The sequence below is a fragment of the Melospiza melodia genome, chromosome 13 (genome assembly GCF_035770615.1).
Source record: "Melospiza melodia melodia isolate bMelMel2 chromosome 13, bMelMel2.pri, whole genome shotgun sequence".
NCBI classification, from domain to species: Eukaryota; Metazoa; Chordata; class Aves; order Passeriformes; family Passerellidae; genus Melospiza; species Melospiza melodia.
The window spans coordinates 14,779,646-14,798,845 of NC_086206.1; the positions used below are offsets into that span (position 1 = coordinate 14,779,646).

A 19,200-nucleotide genomic window follows, 5' to 3' on the forward strand; every position below is an offset into this window, starting at 1 on the left:
TCCTGATTCCTGACAAATTCAGTTGGACACTGCTGCAACTGTGTTTTCTCTTTATAAAAGCATAAAGCATGGTCCACTGAGCTCCCTCTGGATTTGTTAGCAGCTTTTGGTTTTAGAGCTGTGGAGTCAATATACAGACTTTTAAGATATTAGCACTTAATGGAGTTGATAATTTATAGCTTATTACTTCAGAGGGATACAAAAGCTTCTTTTTCTTTTTTAATGACCTGAATAATGATTAAGTTGAAGTCTGGGCATACAAATCAGCTTGATTTATTTAATTGGTGATGTAACAGTGAAAATTCAAAATAAAGATACGCATTTTAAAATGTGATAAGCATATCCTGATTGTTGTCTCTGTGTGCTACTGCATTTTACCCCACAGCTAGTTGTTTTAAGTTAAAACTTCATTTTTACATTTCCTAGTATGGATCATAAAAGTAACCTTTGGGATAAGGAAGCTAACAGCTCATCAAAATCAGTTTGTTCACACACACCTGACCTCTTTGAGATTTACTCATATACTGAGAATTAAAAATACAATTCTTCCTTCTTTACCCACTCCAGCTGTATTCATGGAAAGAAGCTGTGTGGTAAACTTTTTCTGTATGCTTTTCAACTGTTTAGTTATTTCCATCTTTCCTCGACTGACTATTTTTAAGGCTCTTTTTCACAGTTGTATCAGTCCTCCAAGAGCTCTACTTCTGCCTGAAGCTGCCAAGTCAAAGCCTGTTTTATTTTTTTCAGCATACTCAAGTCCAACAGTCTTATCTTGGCTTATCGCTCCTACCAGCTTTCATCCTAGCTCCCTCAAATGGAGAGCAAGAGAAGGCAGATGCTGGGACACAGAGATAAAAGAGAAGAGAAGCAGGACATTTCACTTGATTTAATGCATATTAAAAGGGGGGATTAATGCATTTTCATTTTCACATTGCTCTGGATGGGCATCTTACTGTACCTTTGGTGAGGTAAAGTGACCTTTAAACTTCTTGGGACTGGACTGCAGAGATAGCTCTGAGCACTTCTCAGAGCTGAAAGAGCTGAGTGCTACAATATGTATCTGATGCTAGTGCAAGGCTGGTTTTTTTGGCTGAAGTTCTGTTTCTCCTTTTCTGCAGGGATTCCTGAAGAATGAAAAAGATAATGCATTGCTGTCTGCCATTGAAGAGTCTAGGAGGAGGGTAAGTTGGAAGAAAGCACCATTGGTTTTGCTGGAAAACAGAAACAGGAGAGGTTTGCAGAGTCCAGTTTTCTTCCCTTGAAAGGGATCAGTACTTAGTCTGTGAGAAAAAGACAGAGTTACCTTTCCCCCTTCATCTCCTGTATCTTCACCTCTGAACAAATAGTTGTTTTGAAGATCATCTGAGCAGCAAGTTGTTTACTGATAAGAAATTCATCTAATCCTGTTTCTGAATCTATTTGTGCTTTTGGTGTCTGTCATGTTCTGGGACAGTGATTTTCACAATTGAATTATGCAGCATGGAAAAATGCTTCCTGTTGTTTGTCTTGTAACTCCTTCTTGGAAATGTCATTCCATACTTTCTAGTGCTCATGTTATGATTGTTTCCCTCCATGTATCCTGGGAGCATCAGGTTTAGAACTGAGCCTGTGTTTCTTTCAAATGATAAGAAATAGTACATAAGCATCATTAAATTATTTCAATTACACAAAATTATCTGTAAGTATTGAAGCATATTTAAATCCCTGTGATTATAGTGAAGCTATGGGTAAAACCTGTATCCTGCCTTGAAAGTATAAAGTGAATTTTATGATGCAACAAAGAAACACAAATCTTAAGCTCTGGTTGCATGCTTGCACTGTAATTAAACGTTTGCCAAATGTCAGTGTCTCTTATCAATTCTTTCTTCTGAGGAATGTTTTGTTCATTAATTGACAATATTCTAACAGTGAACTGCAATGAAATGAAAAACTTAGCCAACCAAGACATTTAGTTGAGTACATTGCAGCACGGAGCTATGTGAACAGGAAAGAAGTAGAGGACACAATATAGCTTATTGTCTATTTAGAATTAGTGGAGAGTCTCTTATTTCCTGAGGTGCTATGCCTGAGGCTGTTAGTCTCACCCCAACAATAACAGAAAAGGTAGTGAAACATCTTCTCTATCCTAATGCTATTCCTAAAATAAGGGAATATTTCCCTTACTGAGGAAAAAGCTGTTTCCTCCCATATGTTCCTCAGTTGGATCTGAAGACAATGTAGCACATCAGCCATTTTAAAGGTAAAGGTTATTTTTTCTTGGGATTTGATTTTCCTGTGTGCTTTCCCAAGTTATGTTCCTGATGAAAGAGACTTCCTGATTCTTTGACACTTGTTTATTTTCCCTTAATATTTTGATTTTTATTTTATCCTATTTCCCGTTTAAAAGGAAAACACACTGGTAAAAACCTGAAAATTATTGTGGGGAATAAACACCATCTTTGTTAAGAATGCAGCAAGTCAGACTGTTGTAACCTCCAAGGAGGTGAAAAGCTAGTGGTCACTAGAGAAGTTAAGTCTCAACAAACCACACAGATCAGTGATGAACCTGAATATTGTGTGTGTGCTGCTGAGTTAAAGGAGGAAGCCTTCTGATTTTCCTCCTGCTCAGATTCCTGTGCTGCCATGCTATGGAAGAGACACAGTTTCCCTCTTTTACCAGCTGGGGGTATGTGAGAGTTGTCTTAACTCCACGTACACCTACTTTCTGAATCCCATTGTACCTGAACAGGAAGGCTGTTAAAATAACCTGCAGCACACCATTAGCTCTTGAGGGCTGACCTGGTTGATTTATGTAGTTGCTATTTTCTGTTTCATTTTTGGGCTTGTCTATTAATAGCAGAGGTAGGCTGGTGGGTGTTTCTATATGTTCCTTAGCTCTTGTTCTTCTTCACCAATAGACTTTTGCCATGGCTGAGGAGTATCACCGAGAATCAATGCTGGTTGAATGGGAACAGGTGAAACAAAGGATTCTTCATTCTCTGCTTGCATCAGGGGAAGATGCTCTTGATTTCACCCAGGAGAATGAGGTAACTCTGTCTTTCTAAATGCTGTGCACAGTCACACACAGCATTGTACACAGCTGGCACTCCAGCACTGCTGAAACCACCTCTGAAATATTCTGCTACTACAACTGTGTGAAAATGAGAAATATAAAATCCCTATTTAATTCTAGAATGGCTCTGACTAGCAGAATACATTGTCTAGCAGAATATCAATCCTTTGTGATTGTTTCTATTTGTTGGCTGATGGGTACAGGCAGTGGAGCTGCTGTTGCTGAAGCTGTGTTTTGAGCAGCAGATGTGCTAGCTGGAATCTTAGTCACAAACACATTCTAGGTCAATATACCCAGAGGACAGAAAACACACTGGGGGCTCCAGGAAACCCTTGTGATGTGACACCAGGGAGTTTCTCAGGTGCAATTGTGCTTGCACATAGGTCTTAGAATGTCTCTTCCCCTTATCACTGTGTGCTGGCCTGGATTTATGGCTTTTCATAGGAGGCTGATGAAGTCTCTCAGGTTTCTTGGCAAAACCAAATGAATAAACAACAACAAAAAAAAGCTTTCCTTTTTATCTTGCTGTCTCATGCAGACCAGATTAGAATTTTGTGCTGCTCAGACCTCTATAGTGTTCAGGTTAATCCAGCAGTGGCCAAATCCTTTGGGCAAGACTGACCCCGTGTTTAACAAAAGAGATATTGACTATCATCTTAAAACATTCCTTATCTTCTGTTACAATTTAAACCTTCACAGTTTATTCTCTTAAATAAAATGTTTCAGTTAAATGAGTAGAGCAAAGCAGGGTTACCTGCAGGGTGTTGGGAACCCAGCTCCTCTGAGCTGAAAGCATCAGACAGCACCTGTGATCCCTGGGGCACAAAGTTACATCACTGCTGCTGCACTGTGCTCCATGAAAATGCTCACCTTGAGAGGAGAGGAGATAGGGAGTGCTGTGCTTTCAGGCTAAAAAGAGACACATTTTTTATAGTCATGTTCTCCACCCATGGAAATAAATTCTTGTTCATTGGGGTGACCTGCAAGTATACTGAAATAAAAAAAGCCCTTTGTGCTAATGTGGTATGACCTGTATAGGGATTTGGAAATAATTGAAAATGTTAATGAAATGTCCCTTTCTGATTACTGTTCTTTTAAATATAGGTTAATCCCAGTTAGCATACCTCTTTTTATAGAGGCTGTCTTCCCCAGAAAATACTTTACTGATACTTTACTGGGACTTCTTAAAGGTTGTCCAGCTTTCCAATATTAGAAATGCTAAATAATGCAGACTGAATTAATTTTAAACTAGGAACAGCTATCCCATTATTTTAGGATGTGAATCTGAAGACTTGGCAGTTACACTGATAGCTTCTAACATCTTTGGTTTGTGTGCTAGTTACTGGTATGGGGTTTTCCTTTTGGAATGTGGATGTTAACTGCTAGCAAAAGTAATTTAATAACCCACTCTGAGCTGGTAAAACCCCTATTCTGGTGTTTTATTGTCAAATGGATGCTATCCCCAGTCCATGGCACTTGAGATGCCAAGCATCAAATTGGTGTGAGGGAGGAGGGGAGGAAACTCAGCTCCTAATGTTTCTGGTGAATGTGTTTAAAGACTCAATGTACACTATCACTCAGTAATACTCTGTTTCAAAGCTTTCATAGTAGCAGTATGTCATTTCAAGAGCATTTAAAATCCTTGATATATTCTAGTCTTAGCCTCAAGAAGTCAAAGGTCTGAGAGGTTTGAAGTGCATCTACTGTGTTAAAAGCCTGTTATCTAACCTCCCCACAGCAGGTTGTTCTTCCAAAGCCTTGTTCCAGTCAAATAAGTTTTTTGTGTGTATGTGACACAAACAGACACAGCCTGTAGAATATAGTAGAGGTTTAATTGATATCCTCTGGAGATGGAGAATCAGCTGAAAAGGCACAGATCCAAACGCAGCAGGGGGCCGCTCTGCCTGCGAGCCAGTTCTCAAGCTTTGGGCAAGCTAATTTGGGCAGAGTGAAATACCAACACGTTATTCATGGAAATAAGACCAATTAACAAGCAAAGCTCATGATTCAAAGAACCTAGTGCAGGACTTGCCATTAAGGTTTTCTGTTTCCCCCTTGTCCTTCAGCTTGGCCACTGTCTTGTCAGGGAAAATCAGAGCTGATAAAAAGGTGCTTCTTGTGGGGCTGGAAAGGGATGAAAGCCTGAGTTTTGTCTTCAAGGTATCAAACACCTATGGCCTGAAGGCATTGTCCTGCCTGTTGTGCCATGAGGTGCCCAGGCATTTCCTTTGTCCTTTTCCAAGTTTTTCCTTATTCCAGGTTTTTCTTTCTTCCACCCTGGCCATAAGCTCCTCCACTCCTGCTGTCAAGCAGCGCACTCCTGCAGTGATACAGAAACACTGGCACCTCTTGGTTACTGTTCTGCCCCTCTGTAGCACATCCTCATACCCCTTAACTCCCAAGCACTGCAAGATGCTTTCCACTCCACCACAGAGTATTTTGATGGGGTTTCTCCAGCTTGGTCTCCTGCCTAGATACTCACTGTGTTTACTGGCCAAGCCATTTGGAGTGCTGACAAAATGTCTGCCCAGACTTCTGCTGAGGAATGTGCATATGCATATGAGGGTGATGAATAATGCATCTTTACATGCACGGGGTTTGGTGTGCAAGTGAGGCTGAATGCTTGGCTGAGTGCAAATGAAGGAGAACTCCTTTGAAAAGCAGCATCATTTGGCTAAGTGAATTTAAAAGATAGAAATGTCGTGGCAGTGCAGCTAAGCTGCAGCTTTGAGCAATGGATAATATTCTGAGTAAATATTACAGTTCTGAATAATGTTTTGGAAAGACCAGAATTCAGGGCAGGGAAAGGCAAAGGTGGTTGAGAAAAACAGCACAAGCCATTTAAGCAATACCAGACTAGAGATACAGCAAGATTTGTGTGTGTGCACTTACACTTCTGCAGTCCTTTGTGCATTACCCACTTTTCTGCTTTTCCTTTTGCTGCTCCAGTTAAACTTCAGAACCTGACCTGTTTTGAACACATTTCATTATATTTTTTTTGCTTGGTAAGTTCTGACTTTGCCAGCAATGGATATTGTTCCCCTTCCCCACTTTCCCCCCATTAGTTTGTGGGGCGGGAAGTCCTTCCCTTTTTGGGAGGATTGCCTGCACAATCCATTTCTGCGGTTCAGGGGGAGCTGTGGAAGTGACCTTCCCCATGCTGACTCACTGCTTTAGTTTTCCTTTTGAACTTTCCCTTTAGCACAGCCATGTGATAGTTCAGTGAGCTAGTGCTTTCTTGTAGTTTAATAATTCAAAGGTGAAGCCAGAATGCACTCATGAGATGGGAAAAAGAAGGAAATAAGCTTGCTTCTATGGCTCTTTTTCCATAGGAAAGGAAAGTATAAGAAAATTAGGACAAATTCTAAACTTCTTGATTTTTTTTTTCCCTGAAGTGCCAAGTCAGTAGCATTTAAAGAATTTAATTTCAATGTGGCAGTTCTCAATTCTCAACTGCAGCAGATAGCTCAGAAGTGTTATCTAAAGCATAATGGTTAAACTAAAATTGGAGAAAGGAAAGGAAAACCCAACCCCAGAGCAGTTATTTCTTAGTTTCAGGCATGAACTTTTGAATTCAGATTGTTACCTGAATTGGTTTGAACCCAGCAGTCACACACCAGTCTCTGGATTGCAGCCACGTGGGTGCTCTGTGGTGCTGCAAAGCAGAAAAAGGAGCAGATTCACAAAACAAAGCCCCAGCCCCTGTGTGTCTGCTGCTTGGGCACTGGCTGAAAGTGACACTGAGTCACTATGTGCTGGTCTTCACTCGCTTTAGGAGGTGAAACCTCATCGGTAATTAATGACAACGTCCATAATTTAGCATTGCTTTAAATAACTCTGCATTTATCAGCTCGGCACAGGGAAAGGCTGCAAAGCACCATTTCTGCCATCGTGTCTGTTTCCCAGGAAACCTGCTTTAACAGTTGCTTTGTTCTTTAGAACAAAGAGTTTGTCGGGTTTTAGGTGGGTTTAAAGGAATTTGTGTCAGATGATTTGGCAATGAAAGAAAAATGCAGATGCTTCTGAATATCAGTACCCACTAAGAGGGACTGTGAAGAATATTTTTAGTGTAAGTTCAGTTGCAGAAAGAAAAGTGAAAATGCTTTTCGGGTTTTTTGTAGGGGGTTTTTATAGAGCCTGAGGTCCAAATGCACCTGCCTGATTTTGTGATCAGGTTAAACATTATTTAAATAGCATTATTAGTGACAAATATTTGCAGTAATAAACTAATTTCAGCCATTTTAAAGTGTTGTCCAGGTTCATCCTTTGTATGTTCATTCATTTATATTTCATTATATTAGGGACAAACACTGCTGGGTGTTTATATTTCATTATATTAGGAACAAACAGTGCTGAGTATTTTTAATTCTGTAATCAAATGTTGTATGCTGTGCAGAAACCTGTAACTACAGATATCACAAAGCTCTTATAATTTCTTGATAGAGGTCAGTGCCCTTATCTTCATGTATAAATTCCTAGCCAATGCAGAGCAGTTTCTTGGCCATTCCAATTGTGTAACTTGTTTTGGTTTTAAATTTTAACTTGTGAACACTTTTTACTGATCCAAACTCCTGGACTGGGACAGTGATTAGTAGTTGTCTTTGTAAGGACACATACTCATGAGTGTAAGAGAGGCCTTACACAATGGAAGATATTCCAGGTTAAACTAATACAAAAATAAAATTAATTTGGGAGTAACTGAGAGAATGTTCAGTGCAAAACCGATCAGTAACATGTCTGGAAGTTCATTTGTTTGTGTTATTTCATTTTGAAGTGGGGATACAGTTCCCAAAAAAAGCGAGATTCTTTGGAAGACTCTGCCAGTATTTCATCCTCATTTGAAACAAGAAACTGAGTGATGGCACCATCTGGAGAAAAGCTGTCCATTTCTGGATCTCTTCCTGAAATCCACACAAGCCAGGTCGTGGCAGCAACATTGCTCCTGCCATGCTGCAGTCTGACAGGTGTCAGCAAAGCTGAACTCTAAAGCTGATTAAACTGGAAGTAAAAACAATGATTTTTTTCTATTGCATTTGGGCTTTATTTTGTTTGTACAGGCAGCAAGTTGGTCACATTTAAGGGTATTCTTACAGGCAAGACTAGAGCACATCCTTAAGCAATCCTTGGAGGTGCTCCTGTCTGCACTGCAAAGTAACCAGTGTCAGAGGCAGTAAAGCTGTTTGGCCATATTGCTTAGGTGCACTGGAACAGCTAATGAGGATGTGCAGCCAGTTGTAACTGACTTGGATGGTAAAAAGCTTAATTTTTAAACTCTGCAGATGTACCTGCCCTTTCTCGGAAAAAATTACTGATTCCAGTTAAGATGAATATCCATGGCCTGGAGTTACATGGCAACAAGCTTGAAACCCTTCCTTTGCTGAAAGCTTGTCTGTTCCTTTTTGCTTGCCCCAACTATGTCAGTTGGCTTCATAATAAATATTATGCTTCTGAACTGAGCTTGTCTTGCTTTGATCTTCAGACTAACATGACTTCTGAAGCAGCTGATATTAAAGGACTGTTTACCTCAAAGGGATCTGTCTTTAAAATGATTGTACTTTATTTTTCAAACTCAAGACTGGCAATGCTGATGCTGAAATGAAGCATTACATTCTTTTAGAAAACAGGAAATAGCAGAGAGCATTACTCACAGTATGCTTTTCTCCAGAGTATTGAACATGAATGTTCAGTGGTGGCTGTACTGAGAACATACCTGTGCCTTCTAGTAAATACTTTAAATTGCTTTATGCAGCATTATGCTATTGTGACATGTTGTATTATGAGTTTTATAAGAGTATAAATTTTGTATGCCATGATTCCATTGGCTGTCTCTCCCTGCTCTAGGCTCAAAATATCTCAATCTTGGCATAGTCTCTGTGGGTAAAAAGACTATTTTTTTCGGGTCAGGATATTGCCAGCGTACTTCCTCTTGCAGGAGACCAGCAGTGGAGCGCTTTACAGCACACAGTTGAATGCTGCAGTCTTATTATATGTCCATATCATGGTACTGGGACAAAACTGAAGTATCAGATCTGCCAGATTGGATCTATTTGAGCTCATCTGTTGAATTCTAAATCCTTGCTGTGATGGAGGTTCAGAGTAGATGCCTCACAGCGAGACATTGACAAGAAGCAACCTTTCAAGAAACAAAAGCAAAGAATTAAAATTATAAGGTGCTACCAAGAGATACTGATGTCCTAATTCTAGAGAGTTAATGGTTGGTTTGTGCACTGAATAAGGAGGATTTCTGTCACTTTAGAAATTTTAAGCTGTATTGGGAAGATAATGGGGTATTGCAGTGAGACTGCATTTTTCTCTGTAGATGGTTCAAAACCCTGGATTTAGTTCTGTCAGGAACACGGTTTTGCTGTTCTTTAGGAGCAGATGTATTGGTAAAATGCATTGTGGCAATTCTAAAATTCATATCTTCCTGTGTCCTTCTGATTCAACAGCCCAGCTATGTTGGGGAGTTGGGGCCTCCAGGTCGCAGCTCCATGGACAGTGTGGAGATGGCTTATGCTCGTCAGGTGAGTGGAAGTGAAAATGCTTCATTAAACACTGGGTTCTGCATGGAGAGAGATGGGGAAAATAAAGATTGGAGCTTAGTGTAAAAGAATATATGGTAGGTAAAACATGAAAATACCTGCCTAGAAATAAAATGCTATTGACAAACACATAAATTTTGATGCTTTTAGAAGCATACTCACCTGCTTGCTACAGGGTATTTTTTGTCAAAACGAGATCCTGAGCACCATATATGACTGTAGAAAGCATTTATTCTTGTAAAGGAAACTGAAATTCTTTTAAGTTTTCAAAAGCAGATTTTTTAGGATTTGTGTCAATGCATAATTGTTTACAAATGAAGCCTTTATATTTCCTTTATTTTCATATGTGGAAGATTATTTTTCTCATGTATGTGTGTAGGAAAAAAATATGCTGAAGTGTTAATCCTGATGTTTGTTGAATTATATCCTATTTTAATAACATTGCTTATGAGAGGCTTTAATGCATCAGCTATGAATTAACATGCCTGGTAGCATTAGACACCCTCGGAAAATTTTCAGAGAAAACTGATAAACCTTTACATAACCAATTTGTTACTGTTGTTATTTGAGATTATCTGTTTACCAGCACTGTTGAGAACAAAATGAAAGAAAAGGACTTGATTTTTCAAAATGGAATATGTGAAACGATGTTGCTTAATTTGCACACAATTACTGTTATTGTGTGCTTTGGCTCAGTCTGCATTGAGGCAGAGAGCAGCTTGTGCATCTGTTTTCCTACATCTGCATTCAGTTATGGTAACTGGGAAGAAACTAATAGCAAAAGGTTCATGGTTGTGCTGATGAAAGTGTACATTTGATTTAGTGGCTATTAGTAGCTTGTTAATTTAGTTCATATCTACTGTTATATACCCACAGTAAAGGTCTTCTTTGAAGCCTGCCTGTGTGTGCTTTGAAGCCATCAGTGTTACTCCATGCTGTTTTTTGGGATGGGAAGCCCAGTCTCTGTAGCAGTCCTGGCTCTGGGGTGGCTGTGGAGTCACTGTGGCCAGTGGGCCCTTGTCAGGGTCACAGGCTGTGCACAGACTGCTGCAGTGTGCCCTGGAAATGTGTTTTTGGCCAGGCTTCTGCTACCAGAGCACTTGGTGCAGTCACTGTGTGCTCCCAACAAGAGCTCCAGAGAAGCTGGCCTGGCTGAGCTGTCCTTATGTCAGCCTGCTGCAGTGTCAGCACTCTGTGTGGGGCTCCTGTGGCTTCAGTGGGGAGCTGGGAGACCTGGAGGTCAGGCAGGAGAGCTGGAGATCCATGCTGCTTCTCTTTATCAGCAGCTGTGAAATGTGTTTTAATTACAGTGAAGTGATGAATTGTTCTTTGTGGATAGTTCAGACTGTCTCACAGGAACATGGTGATATCCACAGACACATTTCACTGGTGCTGCATTCTGTTTGCAGTCCTGAGCTCTGCATCTTGTCTGCACCCTGGGCATGTTGTAGTAGTGCTGCATGCCAAATGGAGTTAAAGTACAATGGCATTGCCTTTTTAGTATTGAGAATTTTTATTTTTGGACCTAGTGGAAGGCCTTTGGATGGAGAGTAGAATAAACAATAGTAGACAAAGCTCAGTTAAGATCAAGAGTTAAAACAGAGAGATGTGTGTATGTGTTTAAGGGCAGGCTCTGAAGGGTCAGATTTCTGTTCATTTCCCTGTCTCAGATTTCCCTGAATACTGCCACAAACCAGCAAAATCCTGTTTCTTTCACATCAGCAGGTAGGAGGCTGTTGTGCAGGGGAATATCACAGCCATCCACTTGTCAGGTCACTTCTGAATCTTTGTCCTTCAGCAGTTGGCTGCAGTTAGTCTGACAGGGCATTCAGCACAGTGCTCTGCCATGCAAAACCCCTGAGCAGCTGGGCTGCTGCTGGCCTTGGGCAGGCCTGGGGCTTTGAGGTGTGGAGTGCAAGCTTGGGTGATGCTGAAGCCCATTCCTCTACCATGGGGTTGGAAGTGGCTGATGTGGGAGAGAAGCAGAGGGACTTGCTGGGAACACTGGTTTTGAAGCCTGATTTAGATTTGCTGCTGTGTCTGAGGATGGAACGGAGCATAATATGTATTGTTAAACATGCTTCCTTTAATTATATTTTAGATTTATATTTATAATGAGAAGATAGTGAATGGACATCTGCAGCCTAACCTGGTGGACCTCTGTGCTGCTACTGCAGGCCTGGATGATAAGGTACTGCCAGTAAGTTAACATAAGGAAATGCATTTAAGCTGTTTTCAGGCTGTGATTAACAGCCTGCTGACATCAGGGGGAAAAATACTGATATTGCCAAAAAAAATTGCATGGCTCCACAGAAAACACAGAGGCAGTTCTGGAATTTTCTCCAGTACAGCAGGGCCCACCTGTGATGAAGTTGGTCATGGTGAAAATTTCTTAACACAGTGAGGAAGAAATGAACCTGATGTCCCATCATAAGCTGTTGAGGGGAAAATTGCTTTTAATTTTATATAGATTTTCTTGTGTTTGGTTTACAAAATGTGGTATCTTAATATCCTTTGAAAGTATTTAGTTGGGGGTAAAGGGTCTTCAATCAGATTCTGCCAGAGCTGAAATAGTCTCTCAATAGCAAAGAATAAAACCCCTAGAATTGACTTTAAATCAATGATCTGCCTGCTTTCCTTTTTTTCTATTTCTTTAATTGTGTTGCCTTGATCCACCCTAAAAAAGAACACAAATGCACAAACCTTGGAGAAATGCCTGGAGGAGAATACTGCAGCAGGGTTTAGCTATGAAAAAACTGTGCAAATGGGAAGGGCAAAAAGCTGCTCAGAAGCTGAGGGGCAAACTTTTCAATTGGATCTGAATTACAGATGTGCATCTTCTCTCTGAACAGCTCTGTTTGTTTTGCAAGGGACAGCATGGGGAGTTTCAGTGTTCTTGCTGCTTTGAAGCACTGAGATCAAAGAGCTGCCCTTGCCCAAGTGAACAGTGCTGTTGGTTCTCAGTATTTTGCCATTTCAGCAGGGATGCCCTAGTCCTTTAAACACTGATATGATCTTGTCCTTGTGAATAAGCAGATCTGGATCGTTTTCAACCTTTATTTATAACTGAGCCTTTGCCCAAGTGATCAGTGTCCTTTTAGTGCTTCTTATCACAGCTGATGGCACAGCTTTCCAACAGCAGCCAGAGCCATTGCTTACATGGAATGCTGATGATGCTGTGGTCTATATTGAGTGGGAAGTGTGAGCTAGAAATAATGAGCAAGAGACTGAGTACCAAGAACCCAGCCTAGTTTTGGAAATAGGTGTCAGTTTTTGGGAACAATTGCAGGTACATTTATAGCCATCTTCTTGCACAAGAATTATGCAAAAAAAGCCGGTGAAACTTGAATTCCGTGGGACAGAAGCAGCTTACCTTCATGACTGTGTCCAGTATCTCCATTTCAAATCTAAATGTAGCTCAGAACAATGCTGCTTGTTCACCTTTGTACTAATTGCTGAGGCATGGAATGACTCTTCACAGAACATCTCTGAGATGTGGGCCATGGTGAAGCAGATGACCGACGTCACCCTGGTTCCTGCCAGCGATGCCCTGAAGGTCAGGACCAACATGGAGGTGCGCATGGAGTTCGTGAGGCACGCGCTGCACTACCTGGAGGAGAGGTGAGATGGGGGCTCTCAGTGCACATTGATGGAGTTCCCTCATAAGAAGCCACAATGACTTTGTAGTGCACTTTGTGCTGCCTCGTGCTGCTCACAGACGTGTCTCCTGCCTGTCTTTTTTATTGTGCAGGGCTTAGAGCAACAACTTGAATAAAAAACTTCTAGTTTAACAGTGTTCTAGTTTAAAAGGCCTTGAATCCGTGGGGAGGTTGTTTAGAAGATGCAAAGACTTTTATTCTTTTTTCTATGTTGCTTATAAATATTCTATATATGTATGGTGATATGTGGAGGTTTTTCACTTGAGGAAAGGGATCTGTTTCTCTTCAGCAAAAGAACATCCTCTGTTCTATATGCTCCCTTTCTAATTGCTGTCAGCAGCCTGTGAGGATAGCAAGGGAACAAGCCTGGTGCTGTGAGTCAAGTTCTGATCATGCCATTTCTTCACTCAAAAGTTTTTGGAAAATGTGAAGAAGCTGAAGTTGAGACATGTAGCAGTGATTTTCAGACTGTAGAAAGTGGTTTGCTGTGTGTATTAGCAAGTACCATGGGGCCTAAGCTCCTTGACTGATAGAGTTCCTGGGGAGATGCAGGGTGTGGAGCTGCCCACAGCCAAATGCCCATCACTGCACATGTGGGTGGATATTGCAGGGTCTCTTTTCCAGTAGCTGCAGTGTGATGCCAGCAGACTCTTCCAGCCCTTGCAAGCAGTAACTGCAGGGTAGTATGTGGGCATTGGTTAGGGACACAGATTGCCTTGGAGCACAGACAGCACTGTGCTCTGACACAGCACTGTGGGAAGAGATGCCTTCACCTCCTGGCACAGCCTTTTCTTGGCCCTGGCAGTTGGTTGTCACACCCCATCAGCACTCAGTGTCACCCAGCAGTGGTGGCAGCTGCTGCCTGTGCACAGAGGAGCTGACATGACACATTGGAAGCATCTTCTGTTCCCAGTTCCTCAGTCTCAGCAGAGTGCAGTGAACCAGTGACTCTTAACCTGATTTGCCACATATCCTACTTGCTAAAGGTTCACAGTGCCATTAACTGCTAGCTGAAGTTAGGAGTTAGTTATATGTAGTACTTTCCCAATGCTCCCAACTGTGGAGATTAGGCCTCTCTAAATTCCTTTTTTATCTGGGATTTTCTTCTGGTAAGTCCACAGCCCTAAGGCTGATATTTTTCCATAGGGCAGGGAAGAGAGACAAACACATCTGTGGTATTTAACTGTTCTTTCATTATAGGAGTGAGAGTTAAAGTATTAGGGTGGAAAGGCTTTTTGCCAGTTAATATATTTGAGCTTAACTTTGTACTACAAGAATCTAGTAAGGGGAACTTCATAGTTCCTGAACCTGGAGCAGTCCACCAGACTCCAAACCTGGTGTTTTCTGAGACTGCTAAATACAGGGATCTTCCTAAACTGACCAAAAATTTGTGCCTCATTTTGTTGTAATGATAATGTTTGAACATCGAGTTAATTTGCATTAAATTGTTAGTTCTGTCAGATCTGAAATGCAGTGGATGTTTTTGTGGCAGGTGTGTCTCAGTCTGTTCATGTTTGTTTTGCTTGTGTTGTGTTTCAGTTACAAAAATTACACTTTTGTGACAGTCTTTGGAAACTTGCACCAGGCTCAGCTGGGTGGGGTCCCAGGCACGTACCAGCTGGTCCGCAGCTTCCTGAACATCAAACTCCCGGCGGCAGTCCCTGGTCTGCAGGTAGGGGCAGCACTGTCACCCTCTGAGCTGAAATACCAACACAAATCTGTTCACCCACTGCAGAGGGAGAGCCAGGGCAGCCTCCAGTGGCTTTTCTGTTGTTTAACCTGCTTTTGGGGCAGCAGGTTCTTACTCCTCTAGAATTTTTCACTAGGGAAATGGGAGATGACAGACAAAATCACTCTTGAGTTCAGACCTAGTCCCAAAGCATGGTTGGGTGCTCAGTAGCTTGGGTTCTAATTCTAGAAGTTATGGTGTCTTCTGGTCATCATCTTAGAAATCAACAAGCAAGAATTAAAATGTATTATGATGGTTCAAAAAAGCAGTAACCTAATCTCCCTGTTTAGCTTTTTCTCTTTTTTTCCATTTATTGTAAGATGGTAAAACCATCACCAAATGTGTAATGAATTCATCTGAATTGGAGCCTGGGCCTTTTATTTAGGAATCTGAATAAAACCCTTCTTACCTGCATGTAGTAAAAAATGCATAGCTGTGCACCTACAAAATAACCAGATAAGCTCTCCAGGTTGAAAAATTAGATCTAAAAGCCAAATGAAGAAATAATAAATTATAACACTGGAGCTCACACAGCTACGTCTAGCTGTCTCCTCTTACCTGCTGAGATCAGTGATTAGTTTAATATCTTTCTGTTTCAGTGAAGATGATTTTAATGCCTCGGTGGTCTAATCCAGATCAATCTCCTGTGTGGGGAGGATATCATATGCTAATTCTGGGATTCTCAGAACTGAAATCTAGGCAAGCAGAAGAGAATCACACCTTTCATTGCTGAGATGTGCAGAGCTTTGCCAGGACTTAACCCTCATGACCTCTGGCTTCTGTAACAAACAGAATTTTTTATCAATATGAGTGTGGGTATAAGGGCAGAAATAATAAATGAGGCACTTTGATAAAGAAAAATCATTCAAATATGTTGCTTTTAAGAAAAAATTAAGTCTGTCCTGCTTTCTTTTCAGGATGGGGAGGTGGAGGGCCATCCTGTGTGGGCACTGATTTATTACTGCATGCGCTGTGGGGATTTGACTGCAGCCATGCACGTGGTGAAACGGGCACAGCACCAGCTGGGAGAGTTCAAAACCTGGTTCCAGGAGTACATGCACAGTAAGGACAGAAGGTAATTGAGAACTGGGAAGGATCCTTGTGAGGGTGGAAATTGCTGTGGAGTAGTGAAATTATCAGTGATTTGGTAGAAATACAAAAAGCTCAGGTCTCTTCTGGTGGTGATGGTTGCCTGAGGTTTATATTACCTACCTAAATTACATGTGGAAGTTTGCATATTTTAATTTGTGGCTTTGAAGTTGAGAAATCTCAACAGAGAAAGAGTTGTTTGAAAATAGTCAAAAATTTACATTTCAAAAATAATACAGTGTGGTGTAACATGACTTTTTACAGAAGAATAAGCCCAGTGTAACAGTGGGATATGGCATACAATAGATCAGATTAAATCTGCTGTCACAAATCCTGTATCTTTTTATTTCCCTTGTTGCTTATTTTAGCTGAATTTCCTTTGGGGAACACTTTTTACTACACCTGTTTTCATAAGAATGGCACCTAGGAAAAGCAAGCAGTGTTTGTTAGAGGCCTTTAGAGGTCTCACTCTCACATCTTTCTTGTGTTTATTCTCCTCTTCCAGTTCTTGCTGTCCAGCACTGGACAGAGGCCATTGGCCAAACTGCTGCTGAGGTGGTTGCATCTAGTGCACCCTAAGGTGTGCTCTGAACTCCACAGTGGTTTTCTTTTCCATCTTTCCACTTGCAGTAAATTAAAAAAAAAAAAAACCAAACTCAGAAAACCAACAAAAACAGACCAATAAAAAATAACTAACCAAGCTACAAAATAAACTGAAAGGATAAAGATCCAAGTGCCATTTACCAAGTGTGGTGTACCATGATATGCTTCTGTAAATCAACCTGTTTTGTAGAGAGTATCTAGGAGTGCTTATTATATCAAGGTTGTTGCAGAAACCTTGTTGAAGATACTGTCACTGTTTTCATTATAAACACTTTTATGAGATACAACATAATAGATTTGTTTTGTTTTTATTACAGCTATGAAAAAGTGCTCTGCCTACGCATTTGACAAACAATGCATTAGTCTAGAACGCTTTATTGATTAAATTCTATAAAATTCTCAACAAGAGGTTGCAAGAAAAAAACAATGACAAAGAACATTATGACAGTGTTTAATAATGATGAAAGTGTCTCTCCTGAAAGACCTCATGGTACAATGACCTACTCACTTGTTAGTTACTAACACAAAGACTTACAAAAATGTTGTGAGCTCTCTTTTTCTGAAATGATGCAATAGCAGAGTCAGACAAGAACAGCTCATCTGCCACAGTATTATTGTACCCCTAAAGAGACTGTCATATGTGGACTCTTTCCCTGCAGTGAGCATTTGAAGGTGATCCTCCATAACTTTAATTGTGTGTTTAAATTCATGTATGCAAAATTTTTACCTTCAGATATGAACTGGAAATGCAAGAAATATTGGCCAGTGCCTACTGTCATTATGCCTTTGCTGTTGATATAAACCTTTTTATATTGATTTGTATCCAGGTTTCCTCATACAGGGAAAATGGGTTTCATGTCTTTTCCTTCCATCTTTTCTTTTCCTTAGATTGTCTCCTGCCACAGAGAACAAACTGCGTCTCCATTACAGACGAGCTCTGAGGAACAACACTGACCCCTACAAGAGGGCTGTTTATTGTATCATTGGTCGTTGTGACATTACAGACAACCAGAGTGAAGTTGCTGATAAAACAGAAGATTATCTTTGGCTAAAAGTAAGTCTGTTGTTGGGGTTGTGGTGTTTGGTTTTTCTTTTTGTAAGAACAGGTCTAAATGGTACCACATTTCTCCACTGCTCTGCTACCCTTCCTACTTCTAGATCTGATGTTTTGCATCAATGTAGTGCATGTGACCTGACCTTGAAAATAGTGCAGGACTGGGAACCTGAATCCCAGGGCTGCTCTGTTTTCCTCTGTGCTATCAGGTGTTAGTTTGGGTACAGTTGTCTTTGGAAGTGTCATGTTCTTCATTTGACACTGATCTTTGTCACCTGTTATTGCAAATAGTATTGTCTTGCTGCAGTGAGGATTCTTTGAATTCTCCTTCCTGGGTGGATGTCTGAAATGTCAATGTGAATTGACCAGCCACAATGCTGTAAATGTCTCTGAAGTCCTTACAGTTTTGGCAAGGGCATGGTAGATACTGGTTGGTATACCTGTTTCTCCTGTTTATCAGGAAAAGGGTGGTAGAATGATGCATTTGTCACTATTGTATTTATAGCAAAAAATGCTGCTTGAGAGTGTTCAGAGTCCCAACATCAGAGTTTGCTGGCATGGATGGATGCAGATACAACCCCAGGGTTCTGTGTGGGTTTCAGCTGCTGCTGCCTTAGAGATCTCTGCTTCCCAGCAGTGGATGGAGCTGATGTTGTGACTAGATGCAGTTTCTAGTCGGTTGGTCAAATCCTAGGAGGGGCTCAGATGGAATGAATATCTTATAAGTGCAAGGAGAAATATCTGTGCTTCTCTTTTTTGGATGTGCTTTCTAGCTGAACCAAGTGTGTTTCGATGATGGTGGCGCGAGCTCCCCGCAGGACCGGCTGACGTTATCTCAGTTCCAGAAGCAGCTGCTGGAGGACTATGGTGAGAAACCACAGAGTGCTCTCTTACTTGGGGCTCTGCTTTTCTGCTGAGGACACTCTCCAGTTGTTATTACACAAACCCCAGACTGCACAAAAACCCTGCAGCTCTCCACTAGTGACAGGCATCTTCTCTCCATGGACAGCCTGCTTCCCTGGAGTCGTGGCAGATTTCAGTAAGAGATGATGAATGAGTCCCATATTTTCCCAGCAATCCAGAGTGTTAATATTCATCTGTGAGCAACACTGCTGCTGGTTCTACTTTATCCATTAATTGTGGGTTGCTTTCTCTCACCATGAATATGCAAAAGTCCTTTAGCAGAACTTCCAGCTTTGGAAACACAGAACAGAAAAGCAGTCACTACCTAATGTAGGCATGTATTTCCAAGCTTTTCCACTGTGTGCATTGGGTGTTTATTTTTCCCTTAAATTAGTATTTCAAACAAATTTCAGGGTGCTCAAGTCACAGTTCCTTCATTTTTCAGAAGGTTTTAAGAACATCCACAGTATACTTTTTCCTGTAATTGTCTTACAGTCAATCAAAATTAAGTCATTTGGAACTGTCCAAAATACACTGAATTTGATTCTTCATGGCCTAGTTTGTAGTAC

The 19,200-nt window shown here is 41.0% G+C and overlaps 1 protein-coding gene and 1 long non-coding RNA gene across 5 annotated transcripts in view; one reads left to right on the plus strand and one right to left on the minus strand.

The window, feature by feature from the left end:
* NUP93 (nucleoporin 93) overlaps nt 1–19,200 on the plus strand; it is a 78,669-nt gene that overhangs the window by 47,648 nt on the left and 11,821 nt on the right. For all 4 annotated transcript variants that reach the window (XM_063167861.1, XM_063167860.1, XM_063167859.1 and 1 more), the window contains 9 exons: nt 1,119–1,181; nt 2,898–3,026; nt 9,502–9,576; nt 11,696–11,785; nt 13,076–13,215; nt 14,793–14,925; nt 15,900–16,057; nt 17,563–17,728; nt 18,502–18,595. In XM_063167861.1, coding sequence (XP_063023931.1) covers nt 1,119–1,181; nt 2,898–3,026; nt 9,502–9,576; nt 11,696–11,785; nt 13,076–13,215; nt 14,793–14,925; nt 15,900–16,057; nt 17,563–17,728; nt 18,502–18,595 — 1,048 coding nt within the window. The remainder of the gene's footprint in view (nt 1–1,118; nt 1,182–2,897; nt 3,027–9,501; nt 9,577–11,695; nt 11,786–13,075; nt 13,216–14,792; nt 14,926–15,899; nt 16,058–17,562; nt 17,729–18,501; nt 18,596–19,200) is intronic.
* LOC134424055 (uncharacterized) lies at nt 5,068–6,770 on the minus strand. Its single transcript, XR_010029321.1, has 3 exons — nt 6,639–6,770; nt 5,945–6,020; nt 5,068–5,372 (listed from the first exon to the last, which is right to left on the minus strand). It is a non-coding gene; the product is annotated as an uncharacterized LOC134424055 (long non-coding RNA).